The sequence below is a fragment of the Oncorhynchus mykiss genome, chromosome 6 (assembly GCF_057628025.1).
Source record: "Oncorhynchus mykiss isolate SJ-2025 chromosome 6, ASM5762802v1, whole genome shotgun sequence".
Lineage (NCBI taxonomy): Eukaryota > Metazoa > Chordata > Actinopteri > Salmoniformes > Salmonidae > Oncorhynchus > Oncorhynchus mykiss.
Genome location: NC_143027.1, coordinates 66,759,837 through 66,774,477, shown reverse-complemented (window position 1 = coordinate 66,774,477; position 14,641 = coordinate 66,759,837). Strand labels below are relative to the sequence as shown.

At 46.0% G+C, this 14,641-nt stretch overlaps 1 protein-coding gene across 1 annotated transcript in view; it reads left to right on the top strand.

The window, feature by feature from the left end:
- The window catches only part of LOC110526396 (uncharacterized), a 183,659-nt gene that overhangs the window by 62,709 nt on the left and 106,309 nt on the right, over nucleotides 1–14,641 (top strand). The window contains 4 exon segments of the mRNA XM_090239453.1: nucleotides 5,887–5,960; nucleotides 6,832–6,944; nucleotides 7,295–7,394; nucleotides 9,625–9,684. Of these exon segments, the coding sequence (XP_090095579.1) occupies nucleotides 5,887–5,960; nucleotides 6,832–6,944; nucleotides 7,295–7,394; nucleotides 9,625–9,684 (347 nt within the window).

The window sequence follows — 14,641 nt, the reverse complement described above, 5'->3', positions numbered from 1 at the left end:
ACTTCTTTAATGGTAGCACAGATACATGCAGCTGTATGTTTACTGTAGAGGCCTTGAGGCTGTAAACCTCTGTGGCTGGTGTCTGGGCTACACATGGTGACGAGCCCCACGGTGCAGGTCATCTGAAATGTGCTTTAGGTGTCAGTGTGTCAACCCTATTCACAATGGAACAATAGTGCACTGGATGGATTTAAACACATGATAGCTAGGCTATTTAGGGACTATGCCTGCCTACCCATGTCTCATATATAATAGTTATTTAATTAATTAATAAATTATTTATTAGGCTTTATTAAATCTGGTAGAGGAGGAGGAAACTACTCTTCATTATAGGTTAGGTCATCTGATAGTCGTATTTGAAGTGACCAGGCAGCAGTATGTCTCTCTGGTCACTTTGGCCACATCCCAGGTGAACACAGGCCATCTGCTAACTAAGTTATTTACCAATGATAGAATCTTCTCGACTTTTCATCTAAAGTTTGGTACAGTATATACAGTGGGGCAAACAAGTATTTAGTCAGCCACCAATTGTGCAAGTTCTCCCACGTAAAAAGATGAGAGAGGCCTGTCCTCCACTCATTACCTGTATTAATGGCACCTATTTGAACTTGTTATCAGTATAAAAGATACCTGTCCACAACCTCAAACAGTCACACTCCAAACTCCACTATGGCCAAGACCAAAGAGCTGTCAAAGGACACCAGAAACAAAATTGTAGACCTGCACCAGGCTGGGAAGACTGAATCTGCAATAGGTAAGCAGCTTGGTTTGAAGAAATCAACTGTGGGAGCAATTATTAGGAAATGGAAGACATACAAGACCACTGATAATCTCCCTCGATCTGGGGCTCCACGCAGGATCTAACCCCGTGGGGTCAAAATGATCACAAGAACGGTGAGCAAAAATCCCAGAACCACACGGGGGGACCTAGTGAATGACCTGCAGAGAGCTGGGACCAAAGTAACAAAGCCTACCATCAGTAACACACTACGCCGCCAGGGACTCAAATCCTGCAGTGCCAGACGTGTCCCCCTGCTTAAGCCAGTACTTGTCCAGGCCCGTCTGAAGTTTGCTAGAGAGCATTTGGATGATCCAGAAGAAGATTGGGAGAATGTCATATGGTCAGATGAAACCAAAATATAACTTTTTGGTAAAAACTCAACTCGTCGTGTTTGGAGGACAAAGAATGCTGAGTTGTATCCAAAGAATACCATACCTACTGTAAAGCATGGGGGTGGAAACATCATGCTTTGGGGCTTTTTCTGCAAAGGGACCAGGACGACTGATCCGTGTAAAGGAAAGAATGAATGGGGCCATGTATCGTGAGATTTTGAGTGAAAACCTCCTTCCATCAGCAAGGGCATTGAAGATGAAACGTGGCTGGGTCTTTCAGCATGACAATGATCCCAAACACACCGCCCGGGCAACGAAGGAGTGGCTTCGTAAGAAGCATTTCAAGTTCTTGGAGTGGCCTAGCCAGTCTCCAGATCTCAACCCCATAGAAAATCTTTGGAGGGAGTTGAAAGTCTGTGTTGCCCAGCAACAGCCCCAAAACATCACTGCTCTAGAGGAGATCTGCATGGAGGAATGGGCCAAAATAGCAGCAATAGTGTGTGAAAACCTTGTGAAGACTTACAGAAAACGTCATTGCCTCTGTCATTGCCAACAAAGGGTATATAACAAAGTATTGAGATACACTTTTGTTATTGACCAAATACTTATTTTCCACCATCATTTGCAAATAAATTCATTAAAAATCCTACAATGTGATTTTCTGGATTTTTTTTCTAATTTTGTCTGTCATAGTTGAAGTGTACCTATGATGAAAATTACAGGCCTCTCTCATCTTTTTAAGTGGGAGAACTTGCACAATTGGTGGCTGACTAAATACTTTTTTGCCCCACTGTACGTACCACTGAAACCAGGCTGTAGTGTCTCTGTCCCCGTCCCCATGCACTGTGCCATGCCTGGCCTCTCTGTGCTGCAGCAGGTGACTAATGACCAAGGGGCTCTGGGATAGGGGGACTGGCTGCTCTGCTCTGGAGGTACTTTTACAGCAAGATGACCTCCTCTCTCAAGGTCAAGTGGTGTTGGAGGGTAGAATGACTAAAAGCTCCTTAAACCCTGCCTGCCAGCCACTGGCACTACCCCATCATTCTGCACCCACCATGGTGACCACACTGGCTTGTTGTGCCAGGCTGTATGTGCCGTCCCCCTGTGTAAGAAGGCTTTTCTGTGTGACTGTCAGTCTTTCTCATGGGTTATTGTTACATATTTCATGGGGTCCCATGAGGCTGCTTGGTTTGTTTTGTTTGATGTTGTTTGCCAGGGAAACCAGTCTCATGAAATCTGGACCCTACCACCTCACTTTTTAAAAAAAACCTTTACTAGGCAAGTCAGTTAAGAACAAATTCTTATTTTACAATGATGACCTACCCCCACCAAACCCTCCCCTAACCCGGACGACACTGGGCCAATTGTGCGCCGTCCTATGGGACTCTCGATCACGGCCAGTTGTGATACAGCCCGGGATTAAACCAGGGTCTGTAATGACACCTCTAGCACTGAGATGCACTGGGTTTCCAGTGTGCCTCCCAAATTATGAAATGGAAGGACTAGTAAGGGGGGGGGGGGGGTTTGTAGGAGGAGGGTATGGGTGGGCGGGGGCAGGTCAATGCCAGTCAATCGGACACTGCGGTAGAAATCACCACCACTTGAGTTTTCTTTTCTTTTCAGATGGAACGCCATGGATATGCGTGATAATTACACATTTGGAAGTGAGGGCTATGTTTGTTCAGAGAAAGATAACATTCCCAGACTGTAACCAGAGAATGGCTGCTCTACACAGCCTACCACTATTACCCCCTTGCCGCACCGCGCCCTGCTGCATAATAAAGAGGCCCCTTATGCATATTAATATGAGCACTCTGCATAATGCCTACACCATGTGACACGCTCAGTAGCACACAGTCATCCTGTCGGTTCGGTTTTTACCTTGCCCACGTTTCATCACTATTTATATCCACATTCCTCCATACAGGGATCCCCTACCTCTTACCCATCAGCCCCACCCTCACCCATCTTAACTCCTCCGCCCCCAGCTGCCAGCCTCGTTCCCACACACTCCTCCCTCACACACACTCATGACTCCTTAAAACATACGGCGGAGGTGTGTGTGATGCCAAACGAGAACCTCGTTACCTCCCCTCCCTCTTGGCTGGCTGGTGGAAAGCTTTTGGAAGAACTACAGCGACATCTGCATGTGCTGCGGCTGCAGAGCGCCAGGCTGATACCCGCTATGCTGCGCCGGGCTTCTCCTGCCAGCCTGCTCCCCGCCGTACCGCCCCTCAGCCCACACTACCCCTCCGGCTCTCATTACTCAAATTACTAAACATGGCTAATTGTGCGGCGCGTGAAGCTCGCTTCATTTGAATATTCCTGCATATGGCCTGAGGGGATTTGCCTCGCAAGGGGACGGACCTAACCAGGAAGTCTGGAAATATGGGCATCCACAATTAGCCGAGCCAGGCGGGTGCTGCTCTCTCTGCACGGGGCTTATTTTACCTGGAGTTACGACGTTTCTTTTGAATTAAACAACGCAGCGACGATCAGATCCTCCTTTATTTGGGTTTAAAGGCCTCAACATTCTTTGTAACTTTAACTGGATTTATGCTAAAAAAATCTATATATATATTTTATTATTAGTTAAAAAAAAAAGATTATCATGCTGAAAATTGACAGGAGAGTGTGTGAAATAAAAATGAATACAAATAAACATCTTTAGCAAAGTCCCACGATTGGTTTTATGTTGAACTGAAACAGACAGTGGGGGGGAGACAGAAACGGTCCACAATCTGTACGCCTTAATTAATTGTGTGTGTGTGTATCTTGGGAGCCAACAATGCACCCCTTGTGTCCAATCACAAAAGGACAGTGCACCAGACAGAGGGGGGGAGTGGGAGGAGGGGACATTCTGGAATCAGAAACAATGGATTAATCGCCTGTAATGATTTAATACAGGCAATCAGAGTCCAGGCAAGCATATTAATTTGTGCATAAATTACACAACATTTATTTTTCAGACGGGGGGCATGTTTGGGCAGTTGGGTTGGTTTTGTCTTTTCCCAAGGACATGGTGAAGGGTTGCGACAGAATGCCTCCAGCGATTTCCCTGCTTATCTCTGTGCCCCGAGTCACCAGGTTTCAGCTCCCCTGGTCCCTGGTCCCACAACCCGACTCGCTGGCGCTGCCCGCCCGCTGCCAGCAGCAGCTGCCACCTTCCCAAGTAGAGAATGTTAAACCATTACAGCAGGTCAAATGTAATTAAGAGTAAAATGCCCGCTTCCTCGTCAACATGATTTTGTTGTATTAATGATATCCAGAGATCACAGAATACATATTTGCGATTTGTTCTCCACTAAATCGTCTGCGAAAAAAAGTGGGGAAAAAAATCCATTCCGTTAAAAGGTGCTGTAATTACAGGGATTACATTTTTTTTTCAAGTCGTCCTGTAATAATGTACTATAACCATAGATATCCACATAATTTACATACACACACACACATATACTGCATGTATGACGAGTCCTTGCTGCGCAGATTGGAAGACACTCAATTAATCCGACTTGGAAAGGTTGAGCGCGCCCACTTTTTTAATTAACGTTCAATTAAAACCAATTGGCAGGTTGCTGGAATAGCAGGCACACGGCTTTGAAGATTGCCATCGCATAATGAGTCGCTCTTTCCTTTTTTTACACTTTGGGCTCCTCCATTTCCACTCCCTCGCTCTCCGCTGCCAGTTGCCAATGTGCCTTAGCGATTTAATGATATGCAAATGAAATATGCATAAAACCATTCTGCTGAAGGATGATTAAGCACAGAGGACATTAGCCTGTGCCCGCCACAGTGTCTGTTGTCTCTTCTCCATTCCGCTTCGCCCGGCGCCAACGACAGACACCACTGGAACAAAGCTCAATACTAATTATAGGAGAACACTAATAATATCCAATTGAGAGAAATTAAATTCCAGGGAGGGTATATTCTCACTCCTGTTTTGTAAGATCCACATCCAGAGAAGTGAAGGCAAAGTCCCCAGAGCTGAGGACTGGAGCTGTAGAGAGCAGAGAGGAAAGGAGAGGAGGCAGAGACCAGGTTTTCCAGGATAGCACTTGAAGAGACTAGCATTGCCAAGCATTGCAGGAGCTTTTCTCTGCTTGTTTGCGAGTAGTGTTGCATTATTTGAATGCTGTCTTATTATAGAAGGAAGGAAAATATCCCCCCTTTCTCAATCTCTCCCTCTCTCTCAATTTCCCCCCTTTCTCTCTCCTGCTCTGCTGCGAGCTCTCTTTTTTTGGTAATCCATTTGTGTAATGAAGACGTGGCGCAATTAACATCCCCCTTGGAATTAAATAAAAGGCCGATCATCCAAACCTCATTAGCTCCGAAAGATGATAATATCCACACGCGTTCCGCCCGTGAAGGTTACGGGAAAAAACACAACAGAATTACGAATTAAACCGTTAATTGTGTGTATTTGGATCGCAGGTTTAAGCGACTGCGGCGTAGATGCCCAAAAAGATGCCACCATCCATACCAGCCTATCCTTACTGGTGGCAGCCTGGCTCTGACATCTTGGTGGTGTATGCCAAGGCAATGTATGAAGCACAAAGATCTTATAATCCCTCCCTTTGGATGGCTTCTTCAATTATTCATATTCCACAACCGTGCCCTGTTGTCCAACAAAAATCCAGCAAGAGGGAAAAAAAAGTTTGGGATATCCATTTGTGATGGCCAATGGCTGATGTTGATTTCTTCCTTGCTAATTGTTGTAATTATTCCGGTGCAATTAGTGAACTTAACGAAACCCTCCAACCTGTCTGTTTGCAGCGGCGCCGATCCTTGGCTCTGTGCCTGATGCCAGTGGACCTCGTGGGAACCACGGCAACGTTCTTCCGGTCCCCGTAAGTACCAAGACCCGTGAACCGAACCGGTTGGTACCCCTTCTGCATCGGTTCCTCATAGTTTACCCTTCCACGTTACACCAATAAAAACACAAAGGGTGGAGTTTTGTAGTTCCTTTGGTTGGTTGGCAAGGAGGGGGCAAACTAAAAAGCGTGGGTGAGGGGGTGACCAAAGTGTTCCCACGGCCCCCCTACCCCCGCCTGGCGGAGCTGCAGGCAGGCCGGCTGGGGTAGGGTATCTCCTCCCCTCCCCACCCCACCAGTGTGTGTGTCTGTGGCCGGGACTGCTGCTCCTGTCCCCCTGCCTCCTGTGCCCCTGCCCCCTCCACTGAGTTCCAGCATGTCTGTTGTCTGTGTGGCATCCCCCTCGCCTCAGTCTGGTTCCCATACTGGTGGATGCTGTATAGAGCCTACAGCCTGAGCCATTCATCTCCCTGGTGATTGCTGTGAATGTAGATAAATCTCACACACACACACACACACACACACACACACACACGCCTGCCTCTCTGGCATAGCTTAGCTTGCTGCTGAAGTAGATTTTCATGCTTTCTGTTTTTGCCTTTTCTTTTTTTCTTTTTTCAAGAAGTTGTTCCTGTCACGCATAAATCCCACACACCTGGAGGAAACCATGATGCGCGATAAGTTTTTCTCTCGCGAAAAACAAAAACTATTTAAACGAACGCAGAGAGAAAAGTAAATTAATTCCTGTCTGTCCGCTGATTATAATGTGTTGGCGGTTCATTAGTATGCGTCCTCATGTTTGCAGTTTTTTTCTTTTTGTGTGTGTGTCTTTGTAAACAGCTGCTGTTGAGACGTTGGCACAGTCCCTCAGGTCCTTTCTTCCTCCCTCCCCTCTTGTGGCTGGCAGGCAGGCAGGCGATTGGCAGAATGGCAGGGTCTGCGGCATGGAGGCAGGCAGCAGTGCCCATGGTAGACATTCCTCATCGCAGTGGCTGCCGGCCGGATTGATGAGAGCTGGATGAAAATGGTGTGTTAGAGGAGGAGGAGGGGGGTGGCGGGGTTGGCACAAAAACAGGCACCAGCTTCACACCCTCCCCTCCCCACAGAACAGCTTGAGCTTTTGTTTTGTCTTGTTTTCCCCCGCTTTGTTTTGTTTGTTATCTTTCCCCTTCCTTTCATTCCGTCCGTCGCGCTAATTAACAGAGCAAACTTTTGTTGTTCTAATTAGTCATTTGAAGCACTAGATGGTCTTTGTTTGCACTTGGCTTTCTTTATCTTTGCCAAGCGACCCGCGACGGATGCCCGATCGTGTTGATTTGCTCTTGATCGTTGTGTACCATCTCTCGCCCCCTTACATTTTTCCGCGACAGATGCCACCGCGTTCCCGCTGGTACACCTCTCGAAGATCGTGGGTATCGAATCACCGCGCTCCTCGGGCATCCTCAGAAGTGGTGACTTTCCCGCAAATCCGTAAACGCCACCTTCCATATGAAAAAGACATGGTGCCTTTTCATCTCCTGTGTTTTCCTAGGGTGCGCCGTGACTGTCGATGAGCAGGTTGGCATGGCGTACGCTGCCTGGCTGGTTGCCTGGCACAGGGGGTTGTGCTTGAGAAGGGAGAGCGAGAGAAAGAGCGAGAGAGAGAGTGAGGGGCGCTTCTTTTTGTCCCACCCCTCAGTAGTCTCTAGGACAACACCACAAGCTTAAAGTTTCTCTGTGTTGGTTGTTCTCGAATTTCCACTTACCCCACCAGTCCCTTGTGGCAGAGCCCATTTCCTTCATCTCCCCTTGTCCCTGGCTCCTTCGCCATCCCCCTAGCATCCTGCGCTGTGGGCCACCTATCGTCTTTTGTTTTTTGTTTTCAAACCGATACCTCCTCCCCCCACTCCTTGCCACCATGCTATGCCAAGCGCTCCATCCCAACCCCCAAGGTGTCCCCTGAAATTCCTCCAGGTGCACCGCTCTTCTCTTCCCATCGTCACAAGGCTCCTTTCTTCTGTAATCTGGGGCAGCAGATGTTCTCCTCTTCTCCTCTGCGGTGGCGTTGACTTGACATTGAGCCTTGTCTCCAGAACCCCATCCGCATCCGCACTCAAACTTCTACTATTTGTAAAACACCCACGCTCCCCCCAAAAAGTCCCTCCCCTGGCATGGCACTAGCTGCCAAATCAGGCGGGGGTCCTTCTGTCTCCCTGTCTACATCTAGCCACCTACCCCCGAGAGCGAACGCGAGTCCGCCCTGGCGCTACCACTGAATGGATGGCACTGTGCCAGCTTCTCTCTGCCATCATCTGCATTCGCTGCTTGTTTCTCTCACTCGCCCGCCCCCTCTCTTCTGTCTCTCCCTCTCTTACCCTCCCCTCGTTCTACTCTCTTAGCCCCGCACCCCCCGAGTCCCCCTTTTGTTCTATAGGCTTGACATTAATTAACATACGGGTTAATTGACTCTAAAAGCTGATGAATTGCTCTTTACATCTCCCATAGGCTGGCTAGCTGTGTGTCGCACCCTGCGCCCGCGCCCCCTTCTGCCTGGCACCGCCTGTGCCTCTACCTTGCCCTAGCTAGGCTCCACGTTGGCTGGCGCTAGTAGAGGAGCAGAGAGATAGCCAGCCCTGCAGCCAGCAGCTCTGGTGTAGTGTAGTGTTATAGACGTGAGTGAGCAGTGCCCCTACCCCACTGTACGCTGGGAAGGATCTCAGGCTGCTTATTGGACTATAGCTGATCGCAGTTGACGTTTTGCTGTCTGATCCCACCGCAGGATGTTGCAATGGCATTTTGTTATAAATAATCAAAGTCCTCCTGCAACCACCTCCCACCCATTTTTCTATCTACCCTTCTCCTCCCCTTTTCACCCTCCCTCTCTCTCTCCACCCTCTCCGTCCCTTTCTCTCTTTCTGTCTCTAAACTAACACACTTTCACACCAGCAGATACCAACTCTCCTGTCCTGTCTTGCCTTTCCACTCTTTTCTATGACCATCTGTTTAGCTTTTTCCCATTTTTTTAAAAGAACTTCTAGGATTAAATGGATAACGAATCAAAGTTGTAAATAAATTGCCATGTTTTTGGTCATTTTTCTAATAGCGCTCCTTATGTACCTTGCGGTAATTATCTTTTCTCTCTTGTCATTAGCGGTTTCGGGGAGCCTCGCTGAGAATTAGCCTGAATTAGCTATGTCTGTCATATTTGATTAGGTAATTATCTTGGCCACACCGTTTTCTGTCTTTTATTTTTTCTGGTCGTTCCGAACGGAACTGATGAGGTTAAAAACGAGAGACGGCAGGTTTTAATTATTAAATAATATGCCCCCCTCCCTCTGAAAGGGGTCTGCCAAGTGCCGTTAATTAACCAAGCTGCTGCTCGCATTAAAAGTCAAGGTAGAACAGACTCATTAAGACACAGCAATGTGTAGATAAATCACACACACACACACACACACACACACACACACACACACACACACACACACACACACACACACACACACACACACACACACACACACACACACACACACACACACACACACACACACATAACCAGGTTACCAGGTGCCTCAGGATAGAAGCTAGCTGTAATCTATAATTTCCCTCTTTCTCCCTGCCTGTGTTTAGATTTGATATGGGTCTGGTCATAAGCTGTTTAATTGCTGATGTTCTTAGTGTTGACTCTTTCCCTGTTTTCTGTCTTTTGGTGGGGCAGTGAGATCCCTCGCAGCGGCTCCGTCTGGCGCTGGCGTTTTGGGGAGGCTGCGATAGGATGGTGAGACGGGGTGCTGGCACACCACTCCACAGGGCTGAATCACGCTATTCTCTCCTCTTTCACAACCTTTCGTTTTTTTCATCATTATTAAGTAAAAAGGAGCATGAGAAAACTGAGGCAACAAGAGGAATCCATTATGCAAATGCCCTGTTATTTGCATAATGTCTTACGCCAGGAATATGCAAATTAAGCGTATAATTTATGAGCGCTTGCGTCTGTCTCAGTGTTCCCATAACTTACAGAGAGGATCATTTTTGTTCTACACCCTCTCTTCTCCCCTCCTCTCCAGACTGGCACAGACACACACAGTCTCACACACACCATACCCATACAAACAAGCACACACTCTATTCTCACAAAAGGGTTGGTGGCTGTGTGTACCATGGCTGGGTGGGAAACAACTTGTCTGGCAGACTGATGGGGGATAAGGAGGCAGGCTAAGGAAGGGGAGGGGAGGGTTGGTGTGATGGAAGACGTGGTGAGAGGGGCACATAAACCCCCTTTACAAAGGAACAGTAGCAGAAGCACATTTTCTATAATAAATTAAGGGACACTAATGCAGGGCCGGGTAAGGGGAGCCCCTGTGCTTTTTGACTTTTGTTTTGTCTTTGCGAGAGAATATGGTCCTGCCTCTTCTTGCTTTTCTTTGATGCCCGCTTTTGGAGATTTCTGCCCGTCACAGGAGCTGGTAGCTAATCCTCATCTGGAGGGTTTCCTCAGGAGTCAGTCTGAAGAAGGCAGAACAGCATCCGCCGGGATGGAGAGGAGAGGAGAGGGAGAGACAGGCTGCATCTGTAGGCATATGTGTGGGCTCCCTCCACACAGCCTCCAGTACCCGAGGCTGCAACATGTCAACCCAGCCCAGCCAAGTCCTCCTCACCTCAGCGCTGCTACAACCCGGACCAGAACTAGGAGAAAAAACAGAGTTATCCATGTTGTCTGATCCGAACCCAACAGTTTTGTTTTATTTGAGCCTTTCCTCCTCAGGCTTCTGTCTCTGTTTTTTTCCTCACCCCGGGTTATTGTAATCACCGTCCTGTTTTGCATACTTGATCTGTGGCTAATGTCTGAAGTGACAATACCACATTGTTGAAGAGACAGAAAGCCACAGATGACATGCGTTGGAGAAAAACACGCCCATTTCTGCATTACAGTATAGTGTGGAGTTTGGCGGAGAGAGACAAACTTTGGACGGTCGCGCTGTTTTTGAGAAAAACATTCCTCCTCAGGGCCCCCAGACCTCTCTTTTTTTTCTCCTTCATATTTTTCTGTCCTCGTCTTCTTGCTGGCGCCTTGGTGGCTTTTCCTCTCTTTGTATGTGTCCCTCACACGGATGGTTGGATGGCGGCTGGGGAGGCTGTGTGTATGTGTGCCAGGACAGAACCCCCCATTACACACAGGACCAGTGTGCCCGCCTCCCACTGAGCCCAGGGGCATCTGCTGCCTACTCCTCTCTGCTTTCCTGGTAGCAGCTAAGCATTTTACAGTTCAGAGATGGTGCGGGCACCGCAGTGTGTGTGTCTGTGTCTCTGTGTGTGTGTCTGTGAGTGTGTGTCTCTGCGTGTCTGTGTGTGTGTGTCTGTGAGTGTGTGATGGCTTTCTGGTATACAGCTCAAATACACACTCACACAGGGTGTGTCACCTTGACTCCAGGCAGTGCAGGATTCTCTATTGCAGTGATCAGATCTCAGTATGGGAAGGACAGAAGACTCTTCCGTGGGAATATTGGCTTTGCTTCTCTGTATCCGTGCTGTGTGTGCCCATGGCTCGGGCTTGGACTGTCACTCGCTAGGCTATACTGTACTTACAGCCTTCGGATCCTGCTACAGCCACTGTTAATTAGAGCGCCGTGGTCATTTCTGATTCACATTCTTTTGTTTTGTGTATATTGGCGCAGTGTAATTGGAAAGATTTTCTGTGTGTGTACGTATGTGTTTTTTTGCAATCGCAATTATATCAGGAATTAGCGTTTAACTGCTGGTTTAATTATGCCGCTCTTTCATTATTCACATGCATGATAATGAGATTCTCAATGAAATGTTGAATATTCACACCAACGCACGTGTTCTGAATATCAGCTGCAGGTCATCAAGAGCAATGTATAACAAATGGCATTTGCAGTGTTTGTTTTTTTCATTACATTTCCCAAGTGTTCATGAAGTGAAATCGCAAAGTGCAATTGAGACTAATTGACAAAGCAAACTAGTATTAGTCATTGGCTAAATTAGCAATGTCAAATATAACTAGGTCTGTGTTTTTTATATTCATTTCCCACTCATTTTCTCTAACGAGACCAGCAATTGTTCATTCACAGTTTAGTTGCCCTGTTTTTTAAAATCTGTCACAGAGTCACATTGCTCATTATTTTATGTGGCACATTACTTTCACCTTGCCCCTGTCAGTGAAATTGTTGCTCTTGTTTTTATTTGTGTGTTAAACTGAAGTGAGGAGCTATTCTGGCATAATTGGGAAAGGAGATTTAAAGCCCTGAAAATACCTCCACACTTCTTGTGCTCTCATCAAACAGGAATAGCATTTCATTTCATTCTCTGAAAAAGCCAAAGAAAAGCAATTTAAAATCTGATTTAACTTTGGTTTGAAGTTCTATTGGAGGTCTGTACAGGACAGCTGAGCGGCCTGCCATTGCCACTTGTATATATCCACAGACTGAAATAAAAAAACTCAGGGCATTTGGGAAAGCAAAGAAAACTGCATTTAAAGGGAAATGGGAGAGACCGAAACGGAAAGACATGACATTGGGCTTCCAAAAGGATACTTTGTTTCGGAAATAGGCCCACCTTTGCTTTAGATTCAAACTGTGTGTTTGGAGGTCTTGATCACCAAGTTTCTCAACTATTTCATAAGCACACTTGATACGAATATCAATGCACGAATGGACCAACGAGACTCAAAATAATGTATGATTGCAGTTTGCTTAGGTTTTGTGCTTGCAAGTATATTAAAATGTATGTAGTTCTGTCCTTGAGCTGTTGTCTATTAATGTTCTGTATTATGTCATGTTTCGTGTTTTTGTGTGGACCCCTGGAAGGGTAGCTACTGCTTTTGCAACAGAACTTGTCCCGATTGGTGTTTTTAAATCATCGATGAAGGATTTTGAGGCTGATTCCCTGACCTGTCAATGTTTTTAATTTGCTGTTTTAGGATTTTGTGATACTCCTGTGAATTCTATGTTTTTTTACTGCCTGTAGTTTTTAATGTTGTCTGTCTGTAATTGTGTAATGACTTGGTGCTGCCTACCTTGGCCAGGATGCTCTTGAAAAAGAGATTTCAAATCTCAATGAGCCCTTCCTGGTTAAATAAAGGTTAAATAAAATAAAAAGAATAAGTATACAAATAAAATCCTAAACCCTAGTAACTGCATAATACAAACAGCAGATGTTTACTTTGGCTTGTTGAATAGACACTTCCTGTTGAAACCCCAAAATAGTTTTGGGCTGTAATTCTATCCCGAACAATGTAGTAGATAATATCACAGTATCCTAACCAGCAGTATTGTGATGCAGCATATCAATGTATACAGCATTTAGACTCCCACAATTCCAATAAGGTGTAGGCCTAATTAACTGTGAATGGTTCAGTGGTGTTCATCATGTTTTCAAGTTACTTACGTGCACAATGTTGTATCAAAGAGGTGTGTTCTAAAAAATAAATGACCAAAGCATTATTTACCACGATGGCTTTTGTTTTCCTTGTGATATGGATGTGTCTTTGAGCACTTTGCCAGTACAAAGACACATAAATGGCCTCTTCTGGTGACTCATTTAGGCAGGATGACATTATATGTCAGTCTCAATACCTCTTTCATAGTGTTGACTATGCAAGAGGTTGTAATTAGTGTTTCGTTAGCGGGGCTCAGTGCCTGTACTACTGCAGTAGCGGCAGTTTAAATGAACATGCTAATGAATATATGAATATAGCTCCTCGTAAGATGAGTAGAGCCATTGAGCACTTCAGAAGTGCTCAATAGAGTGTTATACCATCAGTTCATTTGTTGAGTTAATTAGATTTCTCTTCAGTATAGAAGCCATGTTATTCGATCCCCTCAGTCAGTCAGCATTGTATCTCTGGCCTCTAGTTATGTGAATGGAACAATAATGAGTGTCTTGGCTACAAGTGGGTGTTCAGGCCGGTGATGCTCTTTGTTAAGGTGTCTGATGAATGTTTGAACATACATGAGTTTCAAGAGCTTAATACTGTGTAAGTGCATGACATAGACTGATCAGGTGAATCCAGGTGAAAGCTATGATTCCTTATTGATGTCACTTGTTAAATCCACTTCATTCATTCAGTGTAGATGAAGGAGAGGAGACAGGTTAAAGGATTTTTAAGCCTTGAGACAATTGAGACATGGATTGTGTGGCATTCAGAGGGTGAATGGGCAAGTCAAAATATTTAAGTGCCTTTGAACAGGGCATGGTAGTAGGAGCCAGGCGCACCGGTTTGTGTCAAGAACTGCAATGCTGCTGGGTTTTTCACACTCAAAAGTTTCCTGTGTGTATCAAGAATGGTCCACCACCCAAAGGACATCCAGCCAATTTGACACGACTGGGGGAATCCCTGTGGAATGCTTTTGACAACTTGTAGAGCAATGCCCCGACGAATTGAGGCTGTTCTGATTGCAAGAGAGGGGGGGTGCAACTCAATATTAGGAAGTTGTTCCTAATGTTTGGTATAGCCAGTGCATATTTCATTGTGTAAGAGCTCAGTCTCTCAGCAGACATAAACAGAATGTTCTTCTCCCTGTCACATTCTCAATCTCCTTTCTGCTCTTCCTATGACTGTCTTGTTTCTGAACTTCTCCTTGTTGTTTTCTTAAGAATATGCCATAATACATTTCCCCTGTGATTGTGAATAAGTGGTTGACTTACTGAAACCTTTGTAGGGTGGAATTAGCCTTCCATTTTAGCAATCACCATTTTGTATTTCTTGGAAAACA